At 43.2% G+C, this 14,568-nt stretch overlaps 1 protein-coding gene across 2 annotated transcripts in view; it reads right to left on the bottom strand.

The window, feature by feature from the left end:
• The window catches only part of Snx30 (sorting nexin family member 30), an 88,861-nt gene that overhangs the window by 19,695 nt on the left and 54,598 nt on the right, over positions 1–14,568 (bottom strand). For both annotated transcript variants that reach the window (XM_031377553.1, XM_031377552.1), the window contains exon 3: positions 8,622–8,732. In XM_031377553.1, the coding sequence (XP_031233413.1) occupies positions 8,622–8,732 (111 nt within the window). The remainder of the gene's footprint in view (positions 1–8,621; positions 8,733–14,568) is intronic.

Genomic DNA, 14,568 nt, shown 5'->3' with positions numbered 1-14,568 from the left:
GTCACTACAGGCAATTGGAGATAACTAAGCATGGTGAGCGGATCAAGCTGGTCTCAGAAAGACAAGTATCACAGGTTTTCTCTTGAATGCAGCATCTAGATTTCATACATACATCAGCAAAATAACATATGTGTAGGCGACATGAATCTGTAAGAAAATAAATGATGCTAATGAGGGTGGAGTGGATTTGCTCAGGAGACCACATGCACCTGTATGAGATGTCTTATCTACCAGTCCTATGTCCACATGTACAATGATTAATACAATACAAAGAAACAATGTTTGAGTTTTAAAACATTTAAAAATGCATTTTACAAACGGACAAATAGGGTAGTGATGAAGCTCAGAGGTAGAACAATAATGTTGGCAACTTTACCCACCCCCCCAGATCTACAAGCAGTCCATGAGCACATGAAAAGATGGCCACCATAATTATTAGGGAAATGAATACAAACCATAATGAACTTGACACTGACACACACGTATAATCTCAACACTCAGAGGATTAAGACTGAGCTATACACAGGTTCCTATCTCAAAAACAAACAAACAACCTCAAGTATTTGTACAGGTATATGTTGGAATCTACAAAAAAAAATCCTACTTACAAATTATTACAAGATTCCATTGGAAACTGTGGGGTTTAATTTTGAAGCACTGACATTATACACAGTACTTGAGAGTTTGGTATTTATATTACATATGCTTTTAGCTTCTAAACCTGGTCTGTAATCTGAAATAAAAGCATATTTCCTATACATTACCACAGAGAAGCTTATTTCTATTTCTAAGTAGGAAATCTATACGCATCTGCTCAGTAATGGAATGTCCAACTTCTTGTCTAAGTCTGAACTCTTGCCTGCACTCAACAAAAGCTTACTGAACACACACACCAACAGTCACACCTGTGCCTGCTGAAACTTACCAACTTGATAGAAAACCCCACTCAAGGCAAAAACCACTGCCAAATAAAGAGGTATCGAGATTAAAAGTCATGCCATCAAGAAGAGCAACTGTCAACCCTAGTTTAATTCAAAGTACTTGCAAATTCAATCAATATCTTACTGCTAATGTCCCTACTGAGTAAGCTAAAAGCGCCTCAAAAAAGTGGGGATAGGCTAGAGAGGTCACTGGTCAAGAACACTCACTGCTGGTGCAAAGGGCAAGAATTTGGTTCCTAGCACCTACCTCAAGTAACTTACAATTGCCTGTAACTCCAGCTCCAGGGGACCCAAATGCCTGCTTCTGGACTCTATGGCATCTGCATACCCATGGCAGAGGGCACATACATGGGCACACACATATGAATAAAAATAAAGCAAATATTTATTTAAAAAGTGAGCAAACCTTCATTTTGCAAGCAGAATTGAACACCAAAGTGTTTGACAGATGAACGTAAGTCATCTCCCAAGCCTGTGTGTGCCCATCTAATTGTCCATGTGTCTGCTATGCAGTGAGCCATCCTGAGCAGAGCAGCGCCGGCAGTGAGGCCAGTGAGCACAGCAAAGGACGATGGTTGCCTGGGGTAGGGGAGGGAACGGGGGCCTTAACTCATATACATAGACTGCTATGCATGATGAAGAGTCTCTAGTGAACAACATGGTATGCACTTAAGCATGTGCTATGAAAGAGCTCAGGCTGTGGCCTCATGGAAAATGTGAGACCCTACGTTCGATCCCCAATACTACCCAGAAAAAAAAAAAAAAGGTAAAATAGAATAAAAAGAAACGTAATTTTAATTCTCAGAGAATAAATACAAATATTATATTTTTATAATTTGTTATGGGCTGTATCATATTAAGTATTCATACGCACAAGGATACTTCTGAAGGAGGTAGATATGTCTTGATGGTGGTAACACACTCATAAAATTGTCCACATGTAAAATGTACATGTGCATTAATGTACATCAACTTACAGAGAAACAAAGTGGGGCAAAGTCTCCCTTTGAGACTCTCTGATGCTGCTATTACATGATAAAAAGACTGAACTGTCTACACACGGCAAGCACTCCACACACTTCCAGCTCCCAGCACATACGGTTACTTCTTTCTCTTTTAAAATTCCAGAGGAGCAAAACAATATAAAAGGAAAAAAGAAATCTGTCAGAACACTGCAAGTCATCAAAGGGCTCTGTAGGTTATGAATGTGAAATGTCCCCTACAGATTCTCATATTAAAGGCTTGGTCCCTAGGCGGCGGTGATATTTGGGAAGGTGGCAACTGGCTAAATGAGGCAGGTCACTGGAGGTGTGTCTGTGGGGCAATATTTGGTGTGTCTGTATGGTTATACTTGGTGTGTCTGTATGGTTATACTTGGTGTGTCTGTATGGTTATACTTGGTGTGTCTGTGGGGTTATACTTGGTGTGTCTGTGGGGTTATACTTGGTGTGTCTGTATGGTTATACTTGGTGTGTCTGTATGGTTATACTTGGTGTGTCTGTGGGGTTATACTTGGTGTGTCTGTGGGGTTATACTTGGTGTGTCTGTGGGGTTATACTTGGTGTGTCTGTGGGGTTATACTTGGTGTGTCTGTGGGGTTATACTTGGTGTGTCTGTGTGGTTATACTTGGTGTGTCTGTGGGGTTATACTTGGTGTGGCTGAGGGGTTATACTTGGTGTGTCTGTATGGTTATACTTGGTGTGTCTGTGGGGTTATACTTGGTGTGTCTGTATGGTTATACTTGGTGTGTCTGTGTGGTTATACTTGGTGTGTCTGTGTGGTTATACTTGGTGTGTCTGTATGGTTATACTTGGTGTGTCTGTGGGGTTATACTTGGTGTGTCTGTGTGGCAATACTTGGTGTGTCTGTGTGGTTATACTTGGTGTGTCTGTGGGGTTATACTTGGTGTGTCTGTGTGGTTATACTTGGTGTGTCTGTGGGGTTATACTTGGTGTGTCTGTGGGGTTATACTTGGTGTGGCTGAGGGGCTAGTCTTGGCCCAGATCACTCCTTACTCTGCTGTGCTCCCAGCTGCTCTGAGGAGAGTGGCTTCGGCCAATGCTCCCACTATGGGACACTCTTACCATGCCCCAGGCTCAGAGCAATGGGTCCAACTAACCCGAGCTGGGACTCTAAACCAAAAAGCACCTTTCCTCCTTTTGAATGGTTTCTGCCAGGTAACTGTCAGGGATGACTGACAGCTATGTGCTGTTGGCTATGTGCTGTTCGTGGTTTAGTATGTGGGTCAGTGGTGGAGGTGCAGGCTCAGTATGTGGGAGGAGTCCTGTTCAACCCTCACAACCACAAAAGGGGTGGGGGTGGGGCAGGCAGTATACTTTAAGCAGGCCAAGATTTATGAAGACAAAGTAGAAAAGACTGAAATCATCTTGTGACGGGCTCCTCGGGTAAAAGAAAGGGGTGGGTCTAGGGAGCAGGGAATAGTGATTTTCCATCAGAACCCATAAAGGAGGTCAAGTTTGAAGTCAGAGAGACTGGAGACAAAGCAAGTATATTACAGACCACGAGGAAATGCAAATCGAGCGTCTGGGTGCTTTCCCAGAGCCACTATTTAACTGCCTACAACTTCCTAAGGCTTCACTAAAGTCCAAGTGAAGTGCCAACTCCCACCCCCTCCCCCACAAGGAACTGGATGTGGAATACAGGGTCCTGTTCATGCTGGGAATTGCTCAACCAGAGCTTTATCTCTCATTCTTTGAAAAAAATGGTTTTCTCCTTACACGCCTAGCCTAACCAGCCAAATCAGAAAGCACAGCCATTCTCCAACATATTTAAGAACAGCTGATCTAAGATAGAGGTAAATTGACAGATGCCTCAAGACCACTCTCCTCTAAATTTCCCAACTAATTCAAATAGATTCTAAAATTCCTTTACACACACACACACAGACACACACACAAAGTTAAATTTTTAAGGCTCAGGTTTGATTCCTAGAACCCATGTCTGGTGACTCACAATCACCTGTAACTAACTCCGGCTCCAGGGACATCCACCCCTCTGGCTTCCAAGGGCACTGGCACTCACATACCCACACACATAAACATAACTAAAAATAAAATAAACCTTTAAGAAATGAAATGGACTATGAATCTGAACAGAGACATTTCCCAAGAAGACATGCATATAAATCCACCAGGGACATCAAAGGAGATTCTTAGTTGTCAGACAAATGCAAATTTAAAAAAAAATCACAATACGATGCCACCTCACACCCATGAGGACAGCTATAATTAAAGACAGATAATAATCATTGTCTGTGAAGATGTAGAGAGACCAGAACTCATGCCCGGTGTGAGGGAATGTCAAATACCTGGCAGTACCTCAAACGATTAAATACAGAATAACATATAATTTAGTAATTACACTCCTAGGTCTGCATCCAAATATAATAACACTTGGCTAAAGGAAGACTTACACACAAGTGTCTGTAACAGTATTATGCCTAAGAGCCAAAGGAGAAAACAAACAAAATTCCATTTAAGGGTGGCCAGACAGAATGTGGTGTGCTCACACAGAGACTATCGCCTTACAGTAAGAAGGAAGCACTAGCCAGTGCCCCACTGTGAGAGACCCTTGGAACATGCCAAAGAGTGTAAAAAAGGCAACGACACCGGAGAGACAGGACACAGAGACGAGGCCACCAGGCTCCAGAGAGGACGGCGACAGGAGAGGATTTTGAGGTTCCTCTCCGGGGTGACGAAAGGTCCTGACACTGGTTTGTTGGTTGTTCCACAAATCTGAGTATATCAAAAGCTTTGGAACTGTACATTTCAGATGACTGGGCTGTACATATGTGGCTTCAGGGGAACTTTTTTAAAAAGAGGGATCACAGGGCCAGAGAAAAGGCTCGGTGGCTAAGCGTGCATGCCGCTCTTGCAGAGGGGCCCAGGTTCAGTTTCCAGCACCCACATGAGTGGGTAGCTCACAATCATCTATATAGAACTCTATTTCCAAGGGATATGACTCCCCTTTCTGACCTCCATGGACACACACATATGTACATAATTAAAAATAAAAATAAGTTCTCAGACAGGTGGTGATGGCACATGCCTTTAATCAAAGCACTCAGGAGGCAGAGGCAGGTAAATCTCTGAGTTAGAGGCCAGAGAAAGTTCAGGATGGCCAGAACTACACAGAGAAACCCTGTATCAAACACAAAACAAAGCAATAATAAGAATTCAGTCATTAAGAACACTTGCTCTTTCAGAGGACATGGGTTTGATTCCAGCATCCGTGTGGTAATTCATAACCATCTGTAACTGCAGTTCCTAGAGATCTATTCTTCTGAGCTCCTTGGACATCAAGCACACATATGGTACACATGCATATATGCAGGCAAAACACACATAAAATAAGTCTAATAAAAAAATTAAAAATAAATTCTCTGTTAAAGGAGACAGCAAAATACTAAACAATAATTATGCTGCATGCTTGCCTAGCTCTCCATTCTTATTAAGATTTAGTTCAGATTTCTTTTAAAAATATTTTTATGTCTATGGGGGTTCTGCCTGCATATATGTTTTTTATGTGTGCCTGGTGACTGTGGATACCAGAGGAGGATGCTGGATCCCCTGGAACTGGAGTTATGTGAGCTGTGAGCCACCATGCACATGTTGAGAACCTGGATCATCTGCAAGAGCAAGTGCTCTAACCACTGACTGAGTCAATGAGCTATAGTTTATAATCTACACTAAGTTCCCAGGGCAGAGGTCCCTTGTCTATCTTAAAATTCTTCACCCTATCTATGTTCCTACCAAGATTAGCTACCAGGTCTTGTGAAGAATACACAGCTGGTGCTTAAATACAAAGAGATAATGTCCAACAGCTTTTAAAAGATGATTGGGGGTGATTTTGGGACAGAGCCAAAAGTTCACTCCTCATTTGACTTCTCTACTTAAACCAGAGATACTTTCCTAAATTAAATCTCTCCGCTTCAGCTAAGTATCAAGGTCTTGTGAAGAAACTAAAGTCTCTGCCTGCTTCTAAAGCACTTTCCTGCCCACCATGCTGCCCAGCCAGTAGAGACTATACTGAAGAATGTCTCGATCACACATTCATTCAGTGCTGCGTGGGATCTACAGATTGGTAGCACCATTTTACCAGCAGGTGTCACTCTCGAGCTTTTGATTCTCAAGTGCCAAACCACAAGGAAAAGAAGAAACAAACACTGCTAGCAGCCCAAAGGGGAACAGGGCTTGGGCGACAGGGAAAGAGTGAAGAGAGAACAGAAACTCCTCAAGTCATGTGACCTGGATTAACAGTTTACCGCGTGGCTTTCTTCTCCAAAACACCTTACTCTATCTTCATGATCTAACTAAGAAAACCTTGAGACAAATGTCCACTGAACCCCAAAACTGTCAAAGATTGTCAAAGACCTGGAGAACTTGAGAAACCGTTACAAGCAAAAACTGCCAAAGGGGCATGACCAGGAGATGTCCTGGTAGGGACCTGGAATGATATTGTATCAGGCAAAACTACTCAATCGGAATAAAGCCACTTGAGTAAATAAAGATTATTAAGCAATGATGCCAACTAGTCCATTAACTGTGACAAGCATCTCACATCTGTGCAGAGTGTTAGCCATGAATGCAACTGGGTGCTGAGTATGGAAAACCCTGTTCTATTTTTACAATAACCCAAAAACTGTTCTGAAATAAAAAGCATATTTTTTTTAAAAAAAATTACCACTAGCTGCCAATTTGGCCAAGTAGGATTCTATTTTAAGGAATTGTTCCGACTGCTTTAAAATGGCTGCTTCTTTTTGAGGCATGTTCTTAAGTGAGTGGAGGGAGGAAAAGTAAAGACGCAGGCTTAAAAGACCAGACAGGACTTATGGTGACAAAAGAGAAGTCTGGGGACAGTGGATCCCTGAGGGCCCCATTGCTTCCAGCCCTGCCCTGGCCATGTGGATCACCTCACCTCAAAACTCTACCAACATCTGGTATTCACTACACACACAGCTCCATCTAGCCATGGTGGGCAATGGAGAAGGGCGGGTGCAGATGTAACAGGAACTGGGCAGCCCTGGAGATTATTCAAACAAGGTCTTGTCAAAGGATAAATTGGCCTCTGAAGATTCATATGCTCTAAACTCTCATAAGTTAAATTCATAAGTCTCCAAAGACAATGGAGGCCTAAATAATAATTATCTCAACTTAAAGGCCTCAGAAAACCACCCAATGTGTTGGGTTTTTAAAATTTTAGTCATCACCTGTTTAACAAAAAAACAAAAGGCAGGGAGTTGATCGGGGTGCTGCATCAGCACCGAGGAGTGCCTAGTTTTCTTGCTTGAGTTTTAAATAAAAAGCTGTGGTTGTAAAGGGATGGTGTGCCAGATTCCTGTCCCCATCGGCCACAATCTGAAGCATTGGCTTTGCCTTCCTGGTAGACAGCCAAACCTCAAGAAGAATGTCTGCCAAATGGGAAAAGCAGTTTCGGTGAGACTCACTTCCAAGCATCAATCTTTTTGTTTTTGTTGTTGTTTGTTTTTCCAGATACTGTCTCGTACAGTAGCGGAGACTAGATGGAACTCATTATGTAGTCCAAGGTGGCCTTGAACTCACAGTGATACTCCTGTCTCTACCTCCTATGTGCTAGGATTACAGGTGTAAACCAGAATACCCAGCTACTAAACTTCAATCTTTTAAAAAGGTGGGGTATTGGAGTATTCCCCTTTTCAAAAAAAGAAAGAAAGGGAGGGAGGGAGGGAGGGAGGGAGGAAGGCAGACAGTCAGTCAGTCATAATACAAGTGAAAATCTGAGCCAGGCACTACTATAGCTTTACACAGGACTGAGGCAGGAGGACTGCCACAGGGTTGACCCTAACTTGGGTTTGGTAGTGAGTTCTGGGCCAGCTTGAGAAATAAGATAACATCTTGTACTGGGAAAAAAGAAATGTGAGCAGGGTGGTGTATTCCTGTAGTCCCAAATACTCAATGAGCTAATGTTGGCTACAAGTTCAAGGCTCACCTAGGCTCAAGGTCAGCCTGGGTAACTTAGTAAAACCTGCCTCAGAACAAAAGTAAAAAGAGCAGGGGTCCAGTTCAGTATAGAGCATATGAAGAGCAACTATGAGTCCCTTAGTTAAAACCTCAGTACCACATAAGAGAGAGACAGGCAGAGACAGGGGAGAGATGGAGAGACAGAGACAGAGACCAGGGAATTGGTTTAGCTAGCTGAAGAAGCTCCACAGGCCAAGATCAGTCTCTGGAAGCCATGTGAGAAACTGGATGTAGTGGTGCTCATCTGAACCCCAGCACTCCTGCAACCGAGGCAGAAGCAGGAGACTCACCACGCTCATGAACTGGCGGCTGGGACCACACAGAGCAGCAGAAACAAGAGAAACCATGCAACAAGGTGGAAAGCAAGAGCCAACTTCTGAAAGTTGTGCTCTGACTTCAAATGCACGTTATGACATGCATGAATGTGTGTGTGGAAACACACACAGACATATTTACACACACACATATACACACACACATACATTAATAGTTTTTTTTTTTAAGAAAGGAGGATGAGAGGAAAGAAAAAAGTAAAAATGTACCCACCTTACACACACTCTTGGTGAGTGAGCCCATCACTACAGAGCTAAGAACTGAGCCCCACCTGTGTGGGTCTAATTCGGGAAAAGTGAGAACAAGTGGCAGTGACTTACTACCTACGGGAATGAGATGAGTAGGCTGTGATTCTTCCAGTTTGTTCCTCAGCCAGTCGAAATCCTGGTAGCGTCGACGAACAGAATATTCTGGCAAGTCAAACTCCACCCGTGTGCTCTGCAAGTGAGAAGAGGTGGGGAGGTGTACACACGTGAGAAGGAGTGCTTTCTGGCTGGGAGAAGGAGACACACATTTTTTAGAAGTCAAATAAGGTGAGGACACACACACTCCCTCCACCCATGCTCAGCCAAATGGCAGAGTTTACCCACAGGCTACACAGTCAAGGTGCTAGAATGGAGCCCGACATAGTGCTCAGGGGGGAGAGGCAGGCAGATCTCGGGAGTTTGAGGCCAGCCTGGTCTAAAAGTAAATTTCCAGGATAGCCAGGGCCACACAGAGAAACCCTGTCTTAAAAACCAATCAATCCATCTATCTATCAATCAGTAGGAGGTAGGAAACATAAGATCTTTGGTTTGGCTTTTTTTTTTTTTTTTTTTTTTTTTTTTTTTGAGGGATGTTTTTTTTTCCTGCCCTTCGGAAATGAAATTCAGCTATTCTTCAGAATTGTCTAGAATATTTGATTCATTTCCTCCAGCTTAACTCTGAGAGGGTTGTAGGGGTTTGCAATTTCAGATACTGCTGAACCAACACACATCCGTGAGGAGGAATGGCGCATCCCCGTTACACATGCTGGCAAGCCTGGATGAAGGCAGAGGGAAGAAACAGTCAAGCAGAGACTACAGAGGACTGCTCCCTCAGCACACACAGTCTAAGACACTCAAGGCAGATGTGAAAGAAAACTGTGGGTTCAAGGATAGGCTGGCTAACCTACATAGTAAGTTCCAGGTCAGGAAGGCTACATAGTAAGACAAAAACAAAAACAAAGGAAAAAGAAAAAAGGAAAGGAAGGAAGGAAGGAAGGAAGGAAGGAAGGAAGGAAGGAAGGAAGGAAGACATTTTGCTCCGACTATCATATTCTGCCAGAACAATGACCTTGATAGCATACTACATTTTAGATCTAGATGAGGAAATATCTAGGGAAAAAAAACAACAAAATGCTATTGTGTTGTGGAAAATGTTAATGATCTACCCTAATCCTGAATTTTTAGTTATATAAACCAACATTAAATAAAATTAAGTTACACCAAAATATGATTTTTACTTATTGACTGCTATCTCTTCTTGGTTATGAAAGAGTTAAATTTGAGACTTGTGCTGGCTAATGAGAAAATTGCAGGTTTGAAGAAAACACAGTGGACCAAGGTCGAATATGTCCAAATAAGCCTGGGCAAAAGCAAGGTGTTACTAACAGGCCAAAAAGATATAGAAGAGAAAGCATGCAAGGACATGTCTGGGCAGACACTGAGTAGTGGGCCATCTGGTCCTCTTAGATATGGTTTAAGGTCAGATGCTCTGTTGACTCAGATTAACACCAACCTTAGGAATTTTCCACTCTGTTCTGCACGTACTAGTTGATATTTGAACTAGCCAATCATGTATAGCCACACTGATTCCTTTGTTCCCCCAGACCTTTTTCCTATATAAACCCCTAACCCCTGAGCCTGGTGGTCGATTCCACTATCTCCTGCATGAGATAGGTGTGGTGTCGGCCCAGAGAGCTCTGAGAAATTAAACTGCCTCATGTGATTTACATCAAGATGGTCTCTCGTGATTCCTTGGGTGTGCGTCCTCCCGAGACCTGAGTGGGGGGTCTCCCTACGGGGCTCTTTCAGATACACCATTTATCCCTAGGAGGGTACCAGCAACTGCTGATCTCAAATATGAGCTAAAGTGCAAGACAAAAATAATCTAAGCAATATTTCACAAATTTATTCTTTCAAGCCTAAAGTCTGTTTTAATCTGAGGCATCCAAAAAATAAAAAAAAATCTTTAAAATACCTACGGAAGAGTCATCTACTGACCAAGGCTGTGAACAGCCTGTGCTCTGAGGTTAGGAGGTCATTCCCCCACAAGGCTGTGCAGAACTGGAAGGCGAAAGCTGACCCTCAAGGGCTGCACCAGCTCCCCATCCAGTCCCTCAACTCATAAGCACTATGAAACCCAACCTTCCCCACACCAAAGCAGGCAGAAGCGGGGAAGAATCGGGGAAGATTCCTCACAGGTACTGCCATGTTATCAGAAGGCTTCGCAGAGGAAAGGGAACTGGGGATGCGTCAGGCTCAGCATAGCAGTCTCATCACTGATGGACCATGTTGTACTCTGTGGCCCCAGCAGATCCCTGGACTGCACAGAGCTGCCCCGAGCCCCCAACACTAAAAGCATTGAGTGGGACACTTTCAAGACCCCTCCCAACACCCAGAGACTCCAGAAGAGGACTTGTCCACCGTGAGAAAGGAAAGCAACCTGGTTTCACTGTGAATGGGGAAAGGGCCTCTCCCTCCACCTTCCTAAGTGTTCCATGATCAAATCGATCATGTTTCTTATGTTCACCAAATCAATTCCATAAGCCACCATTTATGTAGCATTTCTACTCCATGAAATAAATCAATATGTGGTAACTACAAAAGGCACAGGCAGGAGCTGTGCTTCGGCTACACGCATTTCTTTCTTTCTTTCTTTCTTTTTTTTTTTGGTTTTTCAAGACAGGGTTTCTCTGTGTAGCACTGGCTGTCCTGGAACTCACTCTGTAGACGAGACTAGCCTCAAACTCACAGAGATCCTCCTGCTTCTGCCTCTCTAGTTCTGGGATTACAGGCATGTGCCACTGCTGCCTGGCATATTTGCTTATTTTAAAACTTCAAGAAAAATAATGACTGAAAATATGAAAATGGACATAGTCCCTCTAAATAGGAAACAAATTAATATTTAAGTTTATAAACTTCTACTTTTTCTATGCATATTCATTCAGTTTCTGTGGCACATTGACACATCTGGAACACCTTTGTGCCCAGATCATTACAATCACTTGACACATGCATAATAGTCAACTAAGAGGTTATAACATGATTAAACCAAACCCCTACTTAAATTGTTTCTAATATTTTAATCAATAAACATTGTTACAGTATAAACATCATTGGGCTTCTATCCATTAGTCCCACTAAAATAATTTCCTAAGCATAAAATTGCTGTATAAAAAAAATACATACTTTTTTTTCTTTTTTTTTTTTTTTTTTTTTTTTTTTTGAGACAGGGTTTCATTGTGAAGTCCTGATTGGCTGGCCTGGAACTTCTCACTTTATAGACCAGCTTGGCCTGGAACTTTACTTCCAACAGGAGATTTACCTGCCTCTACCTCCCAAATGCTATGATTAATGGTGTGCACCCTGATGCCCACCAAGACAGTATCTCTTGGTGTTGAGCACTGCTTGTTCCAGCTTCTGGGAATCCTCATACCTCAACCTCCATCTCATAGTAGAAGCACCAGGAAATGGCATCAGATCTCTTGGAACTGGAATTGGAGGAAGTTATAAGTTGCCATGTGGTGCAGGAATTGAACCTAGATCTCTAGAAAAGCAGTCAGTGCTTTTAACCACTGAGCCACCTCTACGGGCCCCATCAATGCTCCATTAGGGACCACAGGGTGGGGGACTCACTATGGCAGGAGATATTTATCTGACACAGCAGGGTAAATATAATCATGAAACAGAAAGTCTCATTCCTTTTAGACTCAAAATTTACTTTATTTATTACCACAGCTTGTTCTATGAAAGTCATACTGACACATAAAATAGAATCAAATGACATAAATTAAAAATAGGTGAGAAAGATGCAGGGAAAACAAGAACGGGAGCCTAGCAAAGTAGAGCCAAGAGTGAAGACAGCACTACACACTTGCAACCCAACTCTGCTGCAGTCAGCCACAAGCACTGCTGACTTTGTGGAGGAGCTGAGAGGAGTCAAGTATCCATAAAGCATGTCAGTCAACAAACTCCAGGGATGAGTACAGTCAGTTTTCCTCTGTGAAACTCAGGGTTTCTATTCTCTAATCAGTAAACAGGAGGAGGGGGAGAGAGGAGACAGGGGGAGAGAAAGAATTCCATCATCAGCAAGGCCCTCTACACTGTGTGTAGAACTTACAGTGTCCATCAGAGATCACCTCGGGCAGCCCCAGTCAGATGTGAGACAGTAACCAAGCACAGAGTGACTGTACACTCACCATGCTAGAAGTTCAGCTCTGCTGCTCCTCATGAGCACCTCTTTAGTCATCTCTGGAAAAATTAGTATCACCCCACAATCTAATCCACACCCAGCAAGACAGCCTGGACCTAGACTCCACAGACCACAAAAGGTCCCCCATCCACCAGCCTAGATGGCAAATGGCTCTAGGAAGCCCAGTACCCTACATATGAGTAACTTCTATCCTACATACAACATAATGGGTACCCAAGCATTTTGAATAGACTTTTTAAAAATTTAAATTGTACAAAAAACAATCTCCAATGCCAACAGAATTTATGGTGGGTTTAATGAAACTGGCCAAAACACTAAATTAATTTAGCCAACTATTAGTTTCCACAAACTCTAAAGCTAAAACTCTAAAACTGTCCTCTGATAACTCTTATGCCTTTAGCAATATCAGGTAAAGAGCAACACACTCTACACCAGGATCCCTAATATCACCGAGCAACTCCAACACTCCCAGCACCTCGCAACCTTGACAGTCCTATCACTAGTTACGAAAAAGCTGTAGACACCTCAAAACTCGGAAATACTGCTTCAAAACCTCCCATGTATTCCTGCCAGATGATCTTGTCACTCTGCCCCAGATAAAACTGCAACTATAAGCAAAGAATCGCTTCACTTCCTCACACGAGACAAGCTTCCCTTTCCTTTTCCAGACAATGGGGAAAGTGTGCTTCTCCTTCTGGAGGCCAAACCACAGGCTCATCTTCAGGGCACAGTTTACACTCTGGCTTACTCTCTGCTCGTCACCCATGCCTACTTTACTGCCAGCCCTGTCCAGCTTGCTCTTAATTCTCCTCATTCTCAAAAATAAAAACATGTAAACATATTATAGACACAGTGATGCATAGCTCTAATTCCAGCACTCAGGAGGCAGAGGCAGGAGGATCAGAAAAGAGTTCTAGGCAAGCCTGTCTAACACACACACACACACACACACACACACACACACACACACACTCAGCTCTCTCATTCAAGCACACTCCTGCAGTTACTGCTGTTTCTTGATGTTCTGTTCTTGCTTCACTGCCAAACTAGCCGCTCACATCTTTTCCCCCTTCCTCCCATTCACATTCATCAATTGCAAACCGCACCGGGAAACTCCTCAAACCACATACACTCTAGACGACTGAGGCATCCAATGAGAAACTGGTAAGAGCAAAGGAGTTGGAAATGACTGAGAAGCAGACACAGCCCTAGCTGGGCCTCCACGTGACTCCAGCTCCACTCCAACTGACAGTGAAGACCAGCCACCACGTCAGCACAGCACAGTTCTTAAGAGAATGGCCTCCGCACTCAAACTCCAGCCACACTGCACGCACGGTAGCCACAAGTCACTGAGCAATCACATCCACGTCACTGTGTCTAAGTTCTGTTTTAATACTAAGAACAGTTGTAACAGTCACAATAGCAATTTCGCAAAACAAACAATGGGACAGCCTTGGAGAGAACAGGGCTTCAGTGTCAGAGGTGGCAGCACGTGTGCTGCCTGGAACTTGCTAGCACAGAACAGTGTCTGCAATGCAGTAACGAGCTGGCTACATACAAATGCTCATTTCATGAAAGAACAGAGAAATACCGCAGTTACTTCTGACTGTGAGTTTATGGGCATGTTTGCATTTTATTACTCTAGCTTACTTTCCTTTCTGTTTTCTACAACAGATTAAGTAACATAAAATAAAAATTGAAATTTCCACCACAGCGGGCAGTGGTGATGCACACCTTTAATCCCAGCACTAGGGAGGCAGAGGCAGGCGGATTTCTGAGTTCGAGATCAGCCTGGTCTACAGAGTGAGTTCCAGGACAG

This window comes from Mastomys coucha, unplaced genomic scaffold, assembly GCF_008632895.1.
Source record: "Mastomys coucha isolate ucsf_1 unplaced genomic scaffold, UCSF_Mcou_1 pScaffold18, whole genome shotgun sequence".
Taxonomy (NCBI): Eukaryota; Metazoa; Chordata; class Mammalia; order Rodentia; family Muridae; genus Mastomys; species Mastomys coucha.
Note: the sequence above shows the minus strand (reverse complement) of the source record. Positions and strands in the feature narration are given on the sequence as shown.